General features: G+C 48.4%; 1 protein-coding gene across 1 annotated transcript in view; it reads right to left on the reverse strand.

Moving 5' to 3' along the window:
• Positions 1-11,873: 11,873 nt before the first annotated feature.
• LOC135897458 (uncharacterized) overlaps positions 11,874-18,501 on the reverse strand; it is a 269,543-nt gene continuing 262,915 nt past the window's right edge. Inside the window, exons 9-11 of the mRNA XM_065426073.2 lie at positions 18,107-18,252; positions 16,175-16,387; positions 11,874-12,787 (exon numbers count right to left, since the gene is read on the reverse strand). Of these exons, the coding sequence (XP_065282145.2) occupies positions 12,670-12,787; positions 16,175-16,387; positions 18,107-18,252 (477 nt within the window). The 3' untranslated portion in view covers positions 11,874-12,669. The remainder of the gene's footprint in view (positions 12,788-16,174; positions 16,388-18,106; positions 18,253-18,501) is intronic.

Genomic DNA, 18,501 nt, shown 5'->3' on the forward strand with positions numbered 1-18,501 from the left:
CTACTGTTCAACAAAACTGGGGAAAAAAGAAGAACTGTAACAGGTGCAGCGTTGAGATATACAGTGAGAAGAGTGTTTCCATGCCTTTAAATACAAATACGTACGTGTAAGCTAGCATTAAAAAGTTATTGAAAAAGTAACTCGCTCACATATTTCGCACGTTTGATTCACAAAGATAATTGTTTTCGGTACTTGCAACTTCAGTGAATGGCAAACAGCATTTCTTGAGAAAAGGCTTGACCCTTTTGAGGTTTGAAAACTGAAATGGACGCAGCTATAGGATGTGCAAACTGCTAGCAAAAATAATCACCGACACCAATTTATTTGTGTGTACTTCTGTAACAAATGTAGAACATGAAGAAATAATGTTTACTCTTTAAGTTGTGGATGTTCTGATTTGATTATTTCATTGCTAAAACTGTGCTGAGTCGTAGAGCAGACCACGAGCTACAGTAAGAGAAACGCGGGTACAGAATAGTAAGGTGTTTCTGCCAGTGTTGTTTGTGTTCTGCTCTACGATTGAGCAAGCTTTGGAAGTAACGTGAACCAACTGCTTTGTTTCCGCACTGGTAGAACTGAGCCATGTAACAACAGCTGTAATGCATTCCTAGACTGCCTCAACGTGCCGATAATTTTTCTACTGACCTCACAACACAAGCGTTTTTCTATCATTGCAGTGACGAAGATCAGGGATTCCTTTCTTGAAACAGTCTGATCCACTTGCATTGCATGAATGTCCTGGGTGCTGCATTTGCTGGCGATCTTTTTCATTTCGCATTCTTTTCACCTCTAATCATTATCCCAGGTGTGACTCAAATGAAGGTGTGCCACTCTTATCGCTGGGATCGGCCACTTGGCACGACGCATGATAAAGAAAACGGCACGGAACATTATGAAGTAGTCTGTTTCTTTTGGGGGGGGGGGGGGGGGAACATTTACTAATCTCGATGCACCTCAGTGGTACGGTAGGTGGTCGAAGGCAGGCAACTTCAAGAAATATTGAAGGCCAACAGCGCAGTGGTGTCGTGATAATTTTTAATATTCATCTTTAATGACTATACACACTGAAATGACAGCCTTAACAATTTTACAACATAGTATTTGGCACTAAACATGCACGAACCCTTGTGTAATCTTTGTCCGGTACATGGTGAGTAATCGGCACACTTGCACGTATGCAAGCTTGTGAATGGGTCTGTGCGTGTGTGTGTGCATGTAGGCATGTGTTTCTGTGTGGATTTTTTTTGTTTTGTCTGTTTGTCTTTCCTTTTAGACGGAATGTTGTGAACACAACTGTTGGGCCAGGGAGTATGGCCAATGTACAATGACATACAAGATGCACTCAGTGGACGAAAACATTCAGTGTGCTTGGTGACTGTGAAGCAAAAGACAAGTTAAACACAGTGGAGCAACCTTGTCATGACTAACGACCACTAATTGAAGCAAAGAGTAGTTCTCCAGAAAAGTGGTCTATAGGAATCGAGACTTCGGCGCTGTTTCTCTGTTTAGTCTGATATGCAACAAGGAGCTGCTGTCATAAAACTGTGCTTTACCATAAGTGAAAGCATGCACTTCACAGCACAGTACACATAAATGAAGTGAACGCACTGGGCACACTTTCACCTGATTGAGCTGTCACAATTCGCAGGTTTGTTTGCGTGTGCTGAATGCAATTGACTTACATTACACAATTCAAGCTTATGGATAACATAGTAAGTTTGTTTGAATTATCAGGACCAAAATAGAATTGCAGTCCACAACATGAACAGATACACAAACTTGGTCGTGTCTGAACAGATAAATGAAGGGAAGCGCAAAATGTATTGACATGCGGTCGCATTTCCGGCAGCCATATTGGTGCCGTTGTTACGTTTGTGGCACCTGCATACATATCCAGCAGTCTAAATGTCAAACGTAGGCAGGTTTCACAATATCCATGCCTTAGGCATGTTTTCCAGTCAGCTATTTTTGACCCTGTTCCTCTTCCCCGGGAAACCAAAGTTTCTATTAACAGAAATCCACCATTTGTTTTGTTTAAGCAGAATCAAAATGCATGGAAACATTTTCTTTTTTTAAGAAACATGGTAAGCCTGCCGAAATTCAGTTTTTTTTTTTTTTTACTTGCCAGGATGATTACTGTACTGTAATTCTGTTGTATTACGGACAGTGGCATTTTGTTCTCTCTTAGCATTCTTGTAGAATTCAGTACGCCCAAGCTCACCCTGACGGCTGCAACAGTGTTTTGAAATATTGCAAGCAATGCACAAGCTTTGCGCATAGTTTTTCCATCTGGGTTCCAAGGCCTTGAGGGGTTCTCTTTTGGCCACTTCACCTGTGGCTCTGGCAGTTGAGCTAAGTGAAGTAGAGAGAACAGTGCAGTACAGTAAGGATGTGCAACCTCTGGCATTTATCGGCTTCTGCCGATTTCCTAATCAGAAGTGTTCGAAATTTTTATGTGCTGGCGACAATTGCTGCCAGCCCACAAGTACCTGTGACCTCTTGGCTAAGACCTAGTGTGTTGCCTTCTCCAGGCAAAGCAGCCAGGAAGCCCCTGCCTGGAGTCGTCAACAGTGGTCGAATAACATGTTGCTGTAGCCGACGTTTTGGCAAGAGGATTTCTTCATCAGGGCAAAGACAGGTCTCCTTGTCGAAACGTTGGCTACAGCAACATCTCTTGTTCAACCGCTATTATATAATTTAGAGCCTCCACCTTCCTGTGAACTCCTGTCTTATTCGGTTTGGTGGAAAGGGGCGTGGGGTGGCTTTGAAGGAGAACCGTTCATCCCAATGATTGTGTGGAACCCAGGAGTCGGTGACATCTGCACAATGCGGTTCTAGATGCAGCAGCCAATTAAGTTCAGCCACTTCTGTGATGTCACAGCGGAGGCAACCTTCTTTGAAAAGTGACGTCCCTTTATGAACTTTGTTTAGTAGTGCAAAGAGACAGTGAGCGGGTGCAGTTTGGTGTTGCGGGTGTAGCCTGGCTTGAATTCATTAGCTGTCAAGTAGTACGATTTTGAATCGTACACATTTCATGTGTACATAACTGGCGTATGGATTGTTGGCTGCTGGTATTTGATCCAGGTAGAGAGCAAAAACAAATTATTCCTAGCTTTGACAAAATGATGTGCCTTTCTTTAATGAACTGTTGTTCAGACCATGCCCTGTTTAGCCCTCCACCATCCAAGAAAACAGTTTCCTGCGCCAGCAACCATTCACTTTCTCAGTAAGGATTCCTGGCACGAAATGCATTTGAATAGGGAGTAGCAGCACTCCCTCTCGTTTACCTTCCACAGTGGCTTAATGACTGCAGAATTTTCCTACTGGACGTGAAACCCTGGGTTCAAGTCCTAGTAAGCATAGCTGCATTCTGATGGGGGAATAGTGTACAAACGCCAGTGTAGATTTGGGTGCGTGTTAAAGAAGCCTGGTGGTCGGAATTCATCCATACAGGCCTCATTCCACAGCGTTCCTTGCAGTCCATTTGTGGAATTTGAGGCATTAACCTCATCAGACTTGTTGATAAGCCAATCCTTTTCATTTCTCTGGCATCACATGCCATTGTTGGTGCTGCCACTGCAGTTTGGAAAACGACATTGGTATTTGATCACCGCAGGTTATAGCTGTGAGACGGGAGGGCACTTCAGCCTCATGTCACTCGGATTTCTCTTGAAGCTTGCTTTCAGCACCTGTGTCAACCTGACACAAGAGATAGGGAATAGGCAGGCTACCCACAGTGTAACATTGCATGAGCATTGCATCAGCTTCCGCATAAATGCGCTGTAAAACAATCGACAAATTAAATGTAACGCTCTTTCCTTACCCCCCCCCTTTTTTTCTTCCATTTTGCACGAGCTTTTCGCGTTATAACTTAACACCTTAGCGTAAAGAACAAAGCATGAAGCGTGAGCTGTTGCACAGTTGCAAACAGTATGGACATATCGATAATTCACAGAACAGATGTTGCACATCCCTAATGTACTGCATTGCCAATGTCTGCTAGTTTAAATAGATCTTATGATGGTTTGTTTCCATCAGTACTTTCCATTATTCCAGCCTTATGTCTGACATTGGATGCAACAGAATAACCAGTAATTATAATACAAAGGCTGGGAATTCGTATTGTACTGTCATCAGGCTCTAGCAGCTCCTGACGCTTGACAGCAGCAGGCATCGCACCTGTCTGTCGTAGCGACATTACGTGCGCACAGAATTAATGTCACGGTGTCTTGATCTTGAGGTTTTTATGGGACTTTGCTTCCTTAAAATGCAAAGATCTCAAAATATTCATTCACCATCTGGCAACAATGATTTTGTGCTACATTTCTCATGCAGAAATAGAAGTTAACACCTCACAATAATGTAATTATGAAAGAGTGATGTTATAGCAGCTGCTGTTGTAGCTACAGCAGCAAATATTTACAGCCTTTCAAATTTCGAAAAGAATTGCTCTGTTCTATCCAACCTTGTCACAGTGTGATTATGGGATTTCTGTTTCTTGCTTCTGCAGATGAAGCATGCAGTTATTCAACAACAGTTGCCATTTTGGTGTTATGCAAGACTTATCGTAAAAGACCGCAGCCTACTTGCGGAGGCTGCAGCTGTCGAGGTTCATAGATGTACAAGAACAAATCTAACTCTGTGTGGTGCCATGTCGGTTTCCTGCCTTTTTTTTTTCCTTCTCCAGTCTCAAATGGTTCAGCAGAAGTGGGGAAAAGCATTTCAACAAAACACTCTGCAGGAGGTATTTGCAACATCTGGGTTTTGAAGATAATGTGAATTAGGCAACAGTAGAAATTGAAAGTTTTCATAAATAGTGATATCGAAAAAATTGAAAAGCGTTTAAAACACAGTCGAACCTCGTTATAACGAATTCGCATCCGACACGAAAAACCTTCGTTGTACCCCATATTCGTTATAGACATATTCGTTACATGGAGAACCTGCGCGATAAGCGTTTTAGATTTGCTTCGTTATAGCGAGATTTCATTCTATTGAAATTCGACCTTTTATTCAAATAAGCACATTCGCCGATCGATTTTTCTTGCGCGGGAAGGGGCCGCAGAATTTTCCTAATTATTGGGCAATCGAAAAAAAGAAAGCAAATTTTAATGAGAAAGCAATTCATTTTGTTAAATTGGGTAGTCTGCCAGGAATGGTATGGTTTCATGCCACGTACGTCGACGATATCTTCTCGTCGGAACGAATTAAGCGAAGCCAGCCACGCTTTCGCGTGCACTCCGACCCCGCGTCTGATAGCGTCGCCCGCATTGGGACCACGCTATCAGGAAAAGCGCCGGCAGTGGGGAACAAATGCTTCGTCTGCCCCTCGTTCCAATGGGTCACCGAAACTCGAGCTTGCGCAACCTCCAATACTAAACGCGCGGTAAGACAGCTTACGTGGTGCCACGCCATCCCGGAAGGCCCACTATTTGCAGGCGCGGCAGATTACCTCTAAAACAGTGTGCGCGGCTGCGTATGCGCTCAGCCGCGCTTACAGTTATGCGCAGCCAAGGCCAAGAGGCGCTCCAACTTAGCCCCCCCCCCCCCCTTTATATGGCTCCCTCGAGCGCGCTTGATCGCGTTACCACGAGCTCGCTCCCCTCCTCATCTTTCCCTTTGCTCACGCGAGAAGACGGCACTCGTGAAGCCGCGTACTATCTTGTCTCACCCTCGCACACGTTCACTCGCACCTAAAGCACACAATGTGCGGGGCACGATAGGACCTTATCGCACTCGGACTTTATGCGAAACATGACGCGGCTCCACCGCGGCGCTCGGCTTGTTTTGTCCCCCACGTCGACTACAAGTTCGAGCTTACTCGAGTGCACCGTCTGTGGTCGCTTATTTCGGCCACAGCAGCCCCACTGCTCGATCCCCGTCTACTCGCCAGCAGCGCTTGCGCGGCGAGCGCCATCTCTCGGGCGCGGGGGGCGTTGGCGAGTCGCTCTGTGCTGCGCGCGATTTGAAAGGTGCGTTTTCAAAGACCGCTTGTTTTTCAATCTTCTGACCATGTGCTTCCGTGGAAGTTTCCATTGTCTCGGCATTCCTTTCCGGCGGCAGTGAAATTTCGTTAGACTAAAACCGCATAAAAGGCGCTTCGTTATATTGAGGTTCTAAATGCACAGTGTTCTATGGACAAGATGTTATGAAAAGTTAAATACTTCGTTATATGGAGAATTTCGTTACATTGAAGGTTTAACTGTAATACGTTACATCGAGGTTCTACTGTACCAGAGCGGTAAGCGTTCTGAGAGCCTATCTAGCACTTTCCCCCTGAGCCGTTTGACAATAAGGCAGGTGCAGTACGAACAGAGACCTTTGGCAGCTCGCCTCACAGGGATTCCAGCGTCACTGTGCACATGTAATGCGCAGAGGCACATGCCTACACTTATAGCTCCCCTGCATGCTGTAAGGCTTGTTTTATAAAAGCTCAGGCACTATTTCCCAGAGTGCGATTGGTGTAGCCACGTGCTGTTATTCCGTGCACTAACTAATCGGGGATCACATTCGTTAGGCTCAGCATAACCATAACGATGCCCAGTCGCACAAAAAGCCTGCGATATTTTTTTTCGCAGGCTTTTATTATTTTTTTTTCCTCCTATCTTTCCAGTGAGGAGCGTAATCTTGCGCAAATGTGGAGGTACATCGCAGTGGACCCCACACTTGGATAACGAACTGCGGCGCCCAATTACGTTTAACCTTTTCTGAGATATTCGCATGCTCGGTCCATATTTTCGCGAACACATGCCAACAGCGCGTGCTATTTGGCATGAGCTGGTGAATTGTGTGCGACTATGCAAATGAGAGGGCAAGTGGTCTCGAGAGAGATTCGTGCTACCTTTGAAAATGCAGTTATAAGCAGGGCAAACCCACCTGTCATTTAGAGGTAGCTCGTCGGCTTTAAATGCACAATTTTGGATGTCGGCTTGCTGATACACATTACAGGTCGCCCACTGCAGGTGATAGTACGTAATGACGCCATGGTCTTACGTCAACGCTTTGAGCATACACCCATGGAAGCACACGCACATGATCGAAAGGCGGGGAGCAGGGCACGTAATGTTGGCTGCCACTTTTGTTGTGTTTCGACGTTGTTCCTGTACATTAACGACCTCGTCAACTGCTCGAGCAGCCTGTAAAGCAGAGCTACATTCCAATAAGTGCCCGTGAAATCGGCCTGAATTGGGCGCGTAAATAGCAGCGCATTTCGCCTCGGCACGCAAATGGAGCGCTCCGCACGATGGGTTTCGAACGATATGCAGGTACTTTTCCGCGTCTCTCTGGTGTTTAACGGCGCAGCCTGAATGACGACAGCGTGGTCAACCGGTTAAAGGGCCCCTGAAACGGTTCGGACAAATTTTGCAGGCGCGTAGGGTACAGCTTAAGTAGAACATTCGCACCACAATTTAAGTGAAGCGTTACGTATTAATGGAGCTGCAAGCGATTAGAAGTTACCCTCCTCCCTATCTATGCTTTTCCTCCTCAACTCGCTCGCCGAGCGAGCGGCGCTAAGCTCCGCCTTCACTGGTTCAGCGTCACGATGCGACGTCACATCGCTCACTTCCGGTTGTTTAGGAGCACGCCCCCTCCCACGCGAGACCTCTCCGCTAGCCGCTTGGCCGTCGACCGAGAGCTATCGAAGCAGCGTGCGTTGCGAGCATTCTGTCGTAGCGCCGAACGTGTCCGGTACTCCGCTAAAAACAGGCAAGCTGGTCATTTCGGCAAATGACTGGAGGCATAAACTCAAGCTGATGAAGGAACTTTAGCGTAGACGTACGTGAGCAGCCTGATCGGTCTGCACGGTCCAGACACTTGCTGGCGCAGCGCTTAACCAGTCAAACAAAGCGCTAATACTGCTCTAACCAAGTGTAAAGCATTTTAAACATCTATAAATCAACGTGTTGATGATTACACTCCTGCGAAAAATACACACCAGCAGCAAAGAATACACTTCGTTGCTGCTACTGTGTATGGTTGGGCTCTGTGCCACCAGGTGGCTGCACCATGCAGACCATTCACATTTGCCCTTCTGCTCATCTCGTGGCTCATCCCGGCACAGTCAAGCGACCAGACCCTGTCCCCTTGCGCTTGCGTTTGCCCTAATACTGGACTCGCGGTTTGCAGGTCGCTAGGTTTGCAGTCCACAAGGCAACAAAGTCGAATCATAGTGCTCGCGAAAAGACTGAGACCGACTCTGACCGCGGAGCTCTCGTCAAAATGGAGTACGTTGTAACACAAGCAGACGACACTTGCTGTGTGCCGGAAGTGCTGAAGTGTACTAAAAAACTATTCTTGTGTATTCTCTTTAAGTTATTTTCTTTTTACAAAAACAAAGTAACTAACATTCCAACTATTACGAGCATCATTTGTTCACCATAAAGTTGGAAAAATTATCGACCACGCGCCCTGGTCAGCCAATCAGATAGCTCGCCCATGTGACGTAATATGGGTTATTTGCATCATATGGGTAGGGGCGGCTTAAAATTCCGCCGAGCAGTGCGCTGCGATCGGCAGCGATGGGTATTTTTAAAACCTTATAATAAATTACACGCTTTACGCAGAGCACTTAGATGCATCAATTAATGATCAGAAGAACCTACTCTAACGACTCAGTACGTTTGTAGAAAATCGCCAAAATCGTTTCAGGGTCCCTTTAACTACTCGATCGTGTTGTGCCAACGACGTAGCGTTGTCAAGTTACGGAAGCTGACCGCGTTCTTTTGTTGCTCTGCTTGCTCCCCGTCCGGCCGTTAAGGCCGGTGTTTTGTCCCCCACGTCGACTACAAGTTCGAGCTTACTCGAGTGCACCGTCTGTGCTCGCTTATTTCGTCCACAGCGGCCCCATTGCTCGATCCCTGTCTACTCGCCAGCAGCGCTTGCGCGGCGAGCGCCACCTCTCGGGCGCGGAGGGCGTTGGCGGGTCGCTCTGTGCTGAAGCTCGCCAAGATTAGTTCAATCCGCTGGAATTCGCTAAGCCTAAGCGGGAACTTCATTCGATGCGTTACTTCGTCGACTCTCGATCTTCGTTATATATCAACCACTCTGCGGATGTCTTGGTCCTTTTTTTTTAAGTCCTACATAGGGCACTCTTCACATGCACGGCGCTGAAAACCTGAACTTTCACAACTGCGCGCTCCCAAAATATGAACTATAGCTTTACGTAACTCGAGCGCAAATAGCACAGCTTCGTAAAATATATGCTCGACTATCGCAGCCGTTATTCGTAGAATACGCATGCAACAATATATATGCGCGCAAGTAATTACTGCACGGGCAAACTGCATTTACATGCGCCGAACAGCGCAGAAATAAAAAGAAAACGAATAGATGTATATTTGGACGCGTTTTTTCTTTAGATCTTGGACGTTTCACGTGCAACTGTCTATAAATATATACTGTATATATACATTAGAATCGTAGACACATTGGGACCGCTACGTGTTGTGGTGCGTGCTGCACTTTACGTGATTGCTGCCGCGTCTGCTTTTGCTCTATGCTTGTTTTGTTTGTGCTGAGCATGAGTTGCTCAGGCATCCGTCGTTCGCGTAACGCAGCGCACAAAATTAGTATGGCGATTACGAGAGCAATTTTTTAGACTCATTTCGTTAAACCGAACGATATCTTTTTACCACATGCATCCGGGTCTCAGTTGCAGCGGACAGACGTATAATTTTCCCCGTGAAGTGAGGCTCGTCTCATATAAATGGCGTTTACGTTTGCTCCCGATTGCTTCTTTCCTCGAGAGGAATCAAACCGTGATTCCATAACACAAACGGAACAGTTCTTGGAAGGAATGCTAAAACAATGTTAAAAGAGACGCGGCGCGTAATAGGACATAGTGTCGTGCGGTATGACAGCCTGTGAAGTGACGTAAACACGATGCTGTCCCGTGTGCCTCGTCTGCTTCGTTTCGGAGAATAATTTATACTCGCGCTAATACACAGCTTTGTTTTTTGACAGACGACAGGCATGTACACGTGCACATCCGCAATGCTTAAATGATCATTATGTGCAGCAGGGCACACTTTTCGTACGACACAACTGCGCAACTTCCACTCGCCACGTTATATCTATCGAGACATCCACACACACGTTCTCTTGCCACAACGTTACAGTTCTCTTCTGGTCACGCTCTCGCCAAATGGACAGTGAGCAGAATTGGCACCGCACTTTTTCTTTTTTTTTTTGCACTGAGCGTCTGCGGGTGGAGCTTGTGCCGAGCGTATATCGGGTTGATTTGTGCTGTTGTTTCTGTACACAGGGACACTATAGTTTGTGCCTGGCGGGAAAGGCTATGCGGTAACGAATGTCCTCCGACACTATCGACGCATAGCGTGTATCTCAGAGGGCCATGGTATGAACGCGTCCGATGACGAGAAGTCGCTGCTATAGAGGCACGGCCACCCCACTGTCCCTCTCTCTCCCTCTCTCTGCCCGCTCTCCAACATAAAATCGATCGGAGCGTTACCGTGCTTAGCGAGGGAGAGTTAGGTTAACTAGTCAAAAACCGATGACCCTATGTTGTAGACCACAGCCGCTGGATAGACTATAGTGAAGCAGAAGACGATGAAGAGGACGAGGCCCGAGTTGCGATTATGCAGAACCTGGAAAGTCCATAGGAGCCAACGCGGTCTATACCTGCCAGTTACCGTTTTATGATATCACTATTTCCGTGGTAGACCTTCGCGGTGAGCCGATTTTGACGCTTAGAAGAAGAAGAAGCTAGTTAGGTGATATGGCTTGCTGCGCAACGATGCACGGCGTTCAAGAAAGCTCATTTCTCCTTGTGTCATGCACAAACAAATCTCTGGCCAAAATATACTGTCCCGTGCTTTATAACTAGCGCACGCGAGGCTTAAAAGGATGCAGAAGAGAGACATTACGAAGTGTTGCTAGAGCACGCGTCAGGAATATCAAGTAGGCCGTTCTTGCTGTGCAAGGAAGGACACTGCAAAGCAAGGGACGCAAAAGCGAAATAGAAGGGTGGCGACGCCTCTTTGAAAAACCAGCACCAGCTTCCTGTGACGTCATGGATTTGGACAGCATCGGCTCGACTGCCATCGTTTCAAAAGCTTGGGGAGATGTGGACAACTTTACCTGCGCTAGAACTGCGCAAATGCGCGAACATGACGTCGCACAGACGTCACGGGCGCCACGGTTTCGGCGCGAAATTCAAAAAAGCGAAGCTTGGCCTTCGTTGTTTGGGAGTCAATAACCGACAAGGAAATTCGAATCGGGTATTGGAAGTACATTGTACTCTATCAGTACAAAACCAATTTTGTGTTTCTAGTTACATGTACTTTTAAAGCATACCGTTACAAAGCCACTGCTTCCGGCCAGTAGCCGGCTGCCTGACCAACGCTTTCGTTACCGCTGACCTTATTCGAGCGCGCCACTTAATCGTGGCGCCTGTCCATCGTCTATGGTCGTCCTCTTCAGAGAGCAAACAACAAGTGGTATAGTAAAATATAATGCACGACCACTTATTATAGCGCTGCAAACGTCCGCACTCTTCGGCCCTGACCGAACAACTTCTTTAAGTGAGAGCTGCTGTTGGATGGCGGGTGCTTTGGTTGACGTGAAGAGACAAGACGGACCCGTTTTCCACCCTTCTGGATGTACATCGCTCGATAAGTTAGTCGTTAAGTATGAACGCAAACCATTTATATTAAGATTTCCCACGTGTAGTTGCAGTAACGCCTGCTTTCCGTTTCATTCGAGCTGGAACTGATTGTTACCGAATATAATCCGAAGGAACGGGCGAGATCGTGGGGCTGCTAATGGGGGTGAGGGGAAAGCTTCGCTAAGTTGCGCTAACTAGGTTTCTTTTCCACGTCGCCAGACAATCCTTCGTTCCGTCGAACCTGGGACTACGTTCTTTTCTTTCTTGGCCGTCGTGACAGGTCGGCCGTGTCAGTAACGTCAAATAAGCTAACCCTTATAGGTGTTATCGGCACGGACGGCCCTGTGAATGCAGGTCGCCGTGCGGGCACCCGCAGTGGGTGCAGCGCCGCTCCCATGACGTCACAACACGCCGCCACGAAGCCAACAATGGCAGACGCGAACAAGCAATGCTGCACTTCCCCAAGCAGAAAGCGAAACAACTGTCTCCGACGCAGCCTCCGACCGATACGAAGGGGGCTGGTGCGTTTTCACACCTTTAACGCACGACTCACACAACACACACACACACGCGCGCGCGCGTAGGCACGAACATTAACTATACGGCGGCCAGCGCGGACCAATCACACACGCGCACACACAAACCTTAAAATGGCGGCCAGCGCGGACCAACCACACACGCGTACACGCGAATCTTAACATGGCGGCCGACGCGGGCCCACAGGACGCCCGCGGGCGTGTCTTAACCAGTGTCTGTACGTAGGACGATGGCACAAATGCGTCCTTTGCCCTGGCAGAGAAGGTGTAAGATGGCACCGATGAGTATTAGCACTGCAGGCGAGCGCGCGTGCTCGTGCGCTCCGGACGGGCTACTGGCGTTCGCGCCGTTGACGGGTGGCGTCGCTTTGGCAGCGCGTGCTGCAGCGTGGCGTCGCAGCAGTGCACGGGGCATTGCTGGCAGCGTCTTGCCAAAAGCCGTCGACACGCCTCCCGTGCTCAGGGTTTTTTTGGCGAAGACAAAAAGTGACCGGGTCGTCCGAGCGCTCAAGAGAAGAGGGAGCCCCGGTACTTTTCGTTGCAGCTGTGTGACCGGTAGCAGTTGCTGTAGAGCGACTTCCTCGTCACGCTGGCCATGGTGCAGGCCATGGCGAGCTCCAGGCACCTGCGAGACCCCCAGGGGGAGCGGGAGGGGGGGGGCGAGATTTGCCGGATTGAGCGCAAGGTGTGTATACGGAAGTGCGCGTATGCAAGACATAGACAAGGTACTCGAGGATCCTAAAAAAAATTCATATGTTCAATAATATTATCGGTACGGAATGTATGTTTTCGAGACGTATCTTCAAGCATAATAAATACTGAAAGTTGCAACTTATTGTCTTCAATGTAATTTCGAGCTTCAAATTCTCCTAAGCACAAAATTAGGGATATCTAGAAATAGGAGACCCAAATTAAGTGTTGCTATCGGCCAGTGGTCCAAAAGCACGTAAAAGGCGAGCAAAATGTGTTTTTGGGTAGGCAACGCCGATCAGGGACGACCATAAGTTAGCTGTATTAGTTTTCTTTTCCTCTCTTTTCGTTTTGTAACTGATAACAGAGTCCTTCAGTGATAATGACTAACGTTCCCCGTGCAGTCCCTGACTTTTGGGTCTTTCACTGCATGTCCACTTGTATCTAACAGATTGCGCCACGAGTGAATAACAAACTGAACAGGAGGCTGTTTCTAAAGCTCTTCGTTGAAAGCTGCGCTGCAGAAGTACTTCGCCGGATTTCGGAAATAGTTGTGCATGAGGAATCGTAAGATATTAAATCGCTCTCCGCTGATGCCTTTTAAGCTATATTCGCACCTTAGAAAACAGAAAAGTTGGCTTGGTGCGCTCCTATCACCGAGAATGTTTAGCGCGTAGGTACGACTGATGGACATTGGCGCACAAACTGTACCCAGTGGACGGCAAGAACAGCGACAGGACGGCGAAAACCAATTTCGTATAGCTCATAAGAAAGAGTCGAGCCTCTTTATAACGAACTGCCATCCGACACTAAATTACCTTTCCTTATATAATCATGTACTGTTACATGTTGTTATCGACGAAGAACACTGTGTTTACATCGTTATATCCGTGTTAGTTATACCATCTGAGCTAACCAGGCGGCTACAATTGCCATTGTAGCAATTGCTACGATTGGGTGGATGTACGATTTTCCCTTTATTAATTACTTCTCTCCACCTTGCGGGTTTCCGCAGAACTTTTACGTCAAACCTTTGCCTTTGCTTCGAGTTGTCGACAAATTTGACTTCGCCCTGCCATCTGCTAGCTGCCTGGTTAGCTTAGATGGTAGAGCGGCTGCCCCGGAAAGGTGGTGGTCCCGGGTTCAAGTTCCGGACCAGGACAAATTTTTCTTCAACTGCGAAGCTTTTCTTTCAAGGAACCCATATGGGTTTCCATTGTAGCAATTGCTTCGATTGGGTGTATGTCTGCTTTTCCCTTTATTAATTACTTCTTTCCACCTTGGGGGTTTCCGCAGAACTATTACGTCAAACTATCATAAGTAGTGTATTTCGGAGGCACATACATGACACACGAGAGGCTTCAGACGAGAACTTTCTGAAACCAGTGCGAACACTTAGCATAACAAGTACAAAGGCTGTAACGTCGTCATTATACTTCTAGAGTCTAGTTACGCGAAGGAAGCTGCCAGCAGCTCCAAATTTGTCGAGTGTGTTAGAATGTAGAGATGCGATCGAGTTCAAAAAAGAAAAGCGAGAGAAGCCGTCCTAGCTGCACTTGCACTAGCCTGAATACGCCTTGGATAAAGAAAGAATGAAAACGTTTAGTCGCCTCAGAGGTCGTAGCTCGAATGCCTGTTTCTCAGATTTTGTTGAAAAAAAATAAGATGGCGTAGCAGGACGGCATGGGAACCGTGCCCCGTTAAAACGAATTATCCACGTATAATTAGGAACGATTTGGCCCGGCAGTGCAACTCAGCGCGACGAAGTTTCGTTTTCTTCTTCTTCTTCTTTTTTTTTTCAGTTAGCGTACCGCGTTGTTGCTTGAAGACATTGTGCTGGCGAGAGCGCACGTGTAATAATTGCGAGGCTCCGAAAGAGCTGTTACTGGAAGTGTGCGCCCGAGCCGCTAAAGAAAAGCTGATCTGCGCAGAAAGTTAACAAGGCTCACATCGAGCGCATCAGGGGCGGATGCCCAAGCGGCCGCAATGATTTCCAGACGCAGTGTTCAGCTGATGCTGCGTTCTTCGAAGAATTCGCTCAAGTCAGCAAAGATTTGCATTTACGCAGTTCGAAACTTCGAGAAGCATTCCTGTTGGCTAATCAATCAGCGTTAGTTGCGCACTTCGTAATAAATGCTCTTTGTATAACGTTACCAAGCGCTCTTTGTGGCTCTCGACGTTCGCGCACAAGGTCTGCTCGACTCCTGCGAAGTTCCGCTTTGCTATGCCATCTCGCCTGCCTGTGACGTCATAGGCGTTTTTGTAGACGGGCGCTTTAACAGCTAACACCGTCACGCGACGCCAATGTGGTGAACCCGGACAGCGCAGGAAATGAGTGACTCCCGCTTGAAGCCAGCCGACGCTGGAAAAGTCTTCGTCAGAGCTGGCTTTCCCGCAGTAAGTTAGCGTGTGCGGAGAAGCCCGCCTGCGGGATTCCTTTCACACCACAGGATATTGGGTGCGCCACATTAGAGGCTCTAAGGTAAACTGCTATACCTTCCCGAACATGCTTTGTGCCGAAATAGTCGCTGATGATTATCGCACTGCCCAGGAGAGAGGCATGTATCGGGAGGTTAGGAATTGCAGGGAGGTAGAGACGAGCTTATTGTGTTCTAGGATGGCGTCATAACATTGTTTTTCTTTTCATACGGTGTTATTGTGTTTGAGGACCTGTTGTGTGGCGTTAATTTGTCACCCTCACATGTTCGATGATGCTCTGCATAAATTTGGGTAGCTACGGCTAGATCCTCAGTACGCACGAACCCTAGTTAGAAGCTGCCTAACGCGACTCGTGGCCTGCCATGTACTACATGCCCACTTTATTAATAAAGATTATACCTCGCTAAATGTGAACGGGCTGCTACTGCGAAATCTTCTTTCGGGCGATGTGGGATACGACGGCGTTTGCAGTTGCCGAACAAGCTGTAGAGGCCACGACTTAAAGAGTTAGCACATTTAAACGGGACTAAAAGCATTCGAAGTGCACACAGGAGAAGATGTCGGGACAAAAACTGCGTGGCCACAGACCTTGTTGCGTCCCGTCCACAGTGTATAGAGCAGAACCAACACGGGCCACTATTGACGCGACACATTTACTAACGCCACTCGGCTGGCAACTCTCTCTTTACCACAGCCGACCGCAGGCTGAGCGTTGTGCAAACAGTAAGCCGCAGAAGTGCACGTGGGAGGGTATAGTGTTCCTCTGCAACGGAACCTAACGGGGGCGCTCTTTCCCCCCACTGCCCTTCCGGTGCCGGAACCCCCTGCAGCTACAGTCAACATCGGCAGTGTGTTAAAACATCGCGCTCCGTGCGAGACCCACCTGTGCAGCGTGTGGTAGGCGAACCAGGGTAGCACCGCGGCGGCCCGGGGCGTGGCGGCGAACATGCCGTGCGGCCCGGCCACGCCGTATCCCTGCAGGCAGCACAGTACGATGCCCAGCACGGCGGCCAGCAGCGTCTGGCGCAGCAGCCGCTCGACGCGGCTGCGCTTCTTCTGCGGCTGAGGCTGGCCCCGGCCGTACGCCGTCGTCAGCCTGCAAGGACGGAACGCGTGCGCGAATCAGGTGGGAACGGCTGAACCGGCCTCGTCAAAGGACCCAGAGGACCTATCTTCGTCAAAGGCGGCCTCGTCATCCTCGGCCGCCTTTGACGAAGATAGGTCCTCCTACCGAAACGTTGGCCAGCCTGTCTGATGCACTTTATCCCTGTTTACAAACTTTATACCACAGTGTGCTATTCCATCTGTCAGCCCCTTCCTTGTTTTATGCGAAGCATATTACGAGGGCTCAACCCAGCTCCTCAGGCGCGGCGGTGACCATGAAATCACGTGACACCGTGACGTCACGACAGAGGAGAACGAGGGCTCAACCCAGCTCCTCAGGCGCGGCGGTGACCATGAAATCACGTGACACCGTGACGTCACGACAGAGGAGAAGTGGCTTTGGCTCAACTCTTGCAAGACGGGCTGGGTGGGAATCGAACCAGGGTCTCCGGAGTGTGGGACGGAGACGCTACCACTGAGCCACGAGTACAACGCTTCAAAGCGGTACAAAAGCGCCTCTAGTGAATGCGGTGTTGCCTTAGAAACGCGCTGTTTCTAAGGCGTGCGTCTCTTGCTCAGGCGCACATTTCGTTGCCGCGCCGAACGCTGCTTTGCTCGACGCTCACCGCGTCCAATGCGGGGCGCGTAGTCGCTGCCCTGTAGCCCATTGTCTTACACCCCTTGGCGGGTCGACGGGAACGCTGTCGCGTTCCACTCTTGAAGGCGAAGAAGTAATGCATGAGTTGTTTCTTCGTCTAGCCGAACCAAATATAGCCAAGCAACAGCAGTTCACCAGGCTAAACAGTGGTTCAACAACTAAAATAAAGGCTAGTATGCTTCGCATCCTGGGCTTAACCTTACCTAAGCCACAGCCATTTTTTTTTGGATTGTCCATTCGTAGTACGTACTACGTGTAAATGCTTTCTTTTTTGCCCCGTATTTTGAATATTTTTAGCGTTACAGAAATGAAAAGTAGCAACATGGCAGGGCCTTTGCGGTTGCCACTTCTTTCGCCCAACCTTTCTTCTAGAGTTGATGTGCTAACTGTGCCTCTGTGACCAGAACTGTACTTGGTTCCATACATAGCATGTAACGCTGCGAAGACTTATCTCCCTACTCGCATAAGTGACCCAAAAATAGTGCGTCTTAATGAAATAAAAATATTTGTGTATGGTATGCGTAACGTGATTCGTCGTTTGTCATGAAATACGATTGCATTTGTTAGTGGGAAGGCATCGCGGATATGAACCTATTAACCAGTAAACGAGCGGAGTGACACGCCTCTGCAACCAGTAGCCACGGCGCACCACCTGCTCGCGCGACCGAAACGTAGTGCGTGGCATACTGAACGCACAAAGGTCCACGAATAATGCGTAGTTTTGACGTAGCCTAACGTCGACGAGTTGCATTTGTAACGCGTGAAGTAGTCATTCCGCGGAAACCACGTCAAATCTAAAACAGTTGCACCGCAAAACGCGCGGAGTGAGACATTTATGACCGCACTACTTACGTAGCCTCCACAGCGTTGTCCTCTTAGGTACGAAACGGAGTGTAACAGTGTTGCGAAGGGCCCAGGGGATTTCGCAACAGTGCTTTTGCAAACACATTGAAATAAAGTGTTCATTCATTCATTCATTCATTCATTCATTCAAAGTGCTCATATCATGCATTTTCAGTAGCACAGCGTTAAGGTAATCGAGGAATCACTTACAGCAGAGAACCGGCGGTTTCTCGAGAACGGGTCCAGGACCGAGCCGAATGGCTCGTTCTCGGCAGGGTCTGCCTCCGCTTCTGGTCCCGTTGTACGGCTGAGGAGGGTTGCTGTTCGGTGACTCCGAACTCCACATCGAGCTTGGACTGTGGTGACGGGAAGTACGGTGCGGTGCGCCTAGCTTAGTTGGCTGCAGCCTAAAGAAACGCGTCTGCTCTAGGCACGGCCTCCGAGATTTACAAGGCGCGCCGAACACTTGGGAGGCCATCATTCTCTGGAACAAAACTCGGTCTTCTTTCTCGACCGTGTGTTTTGCGGTTTTCAAGTGTGCAATCTAGTCAGTTAGCTCTAACCCGCATCCTACTGAACTAAGGGGAGCTTTACGTAGAGAGCTC

This window comes from Dermacentor albipictus, chromosome 2, assembly GCF_038994185.2.
Source record: "Dermacentor albipictus isolate Rhodes 1998 colony chromosome 2, USDA_Dalb.pri_finalv2, whole genome shotgun sequence".
NCBI lineage: Eukaryota > Metazoa > Arthropoda > Arachnida > Ixodida > Ixodidae > Dermacentor > Dermacentor albipictus.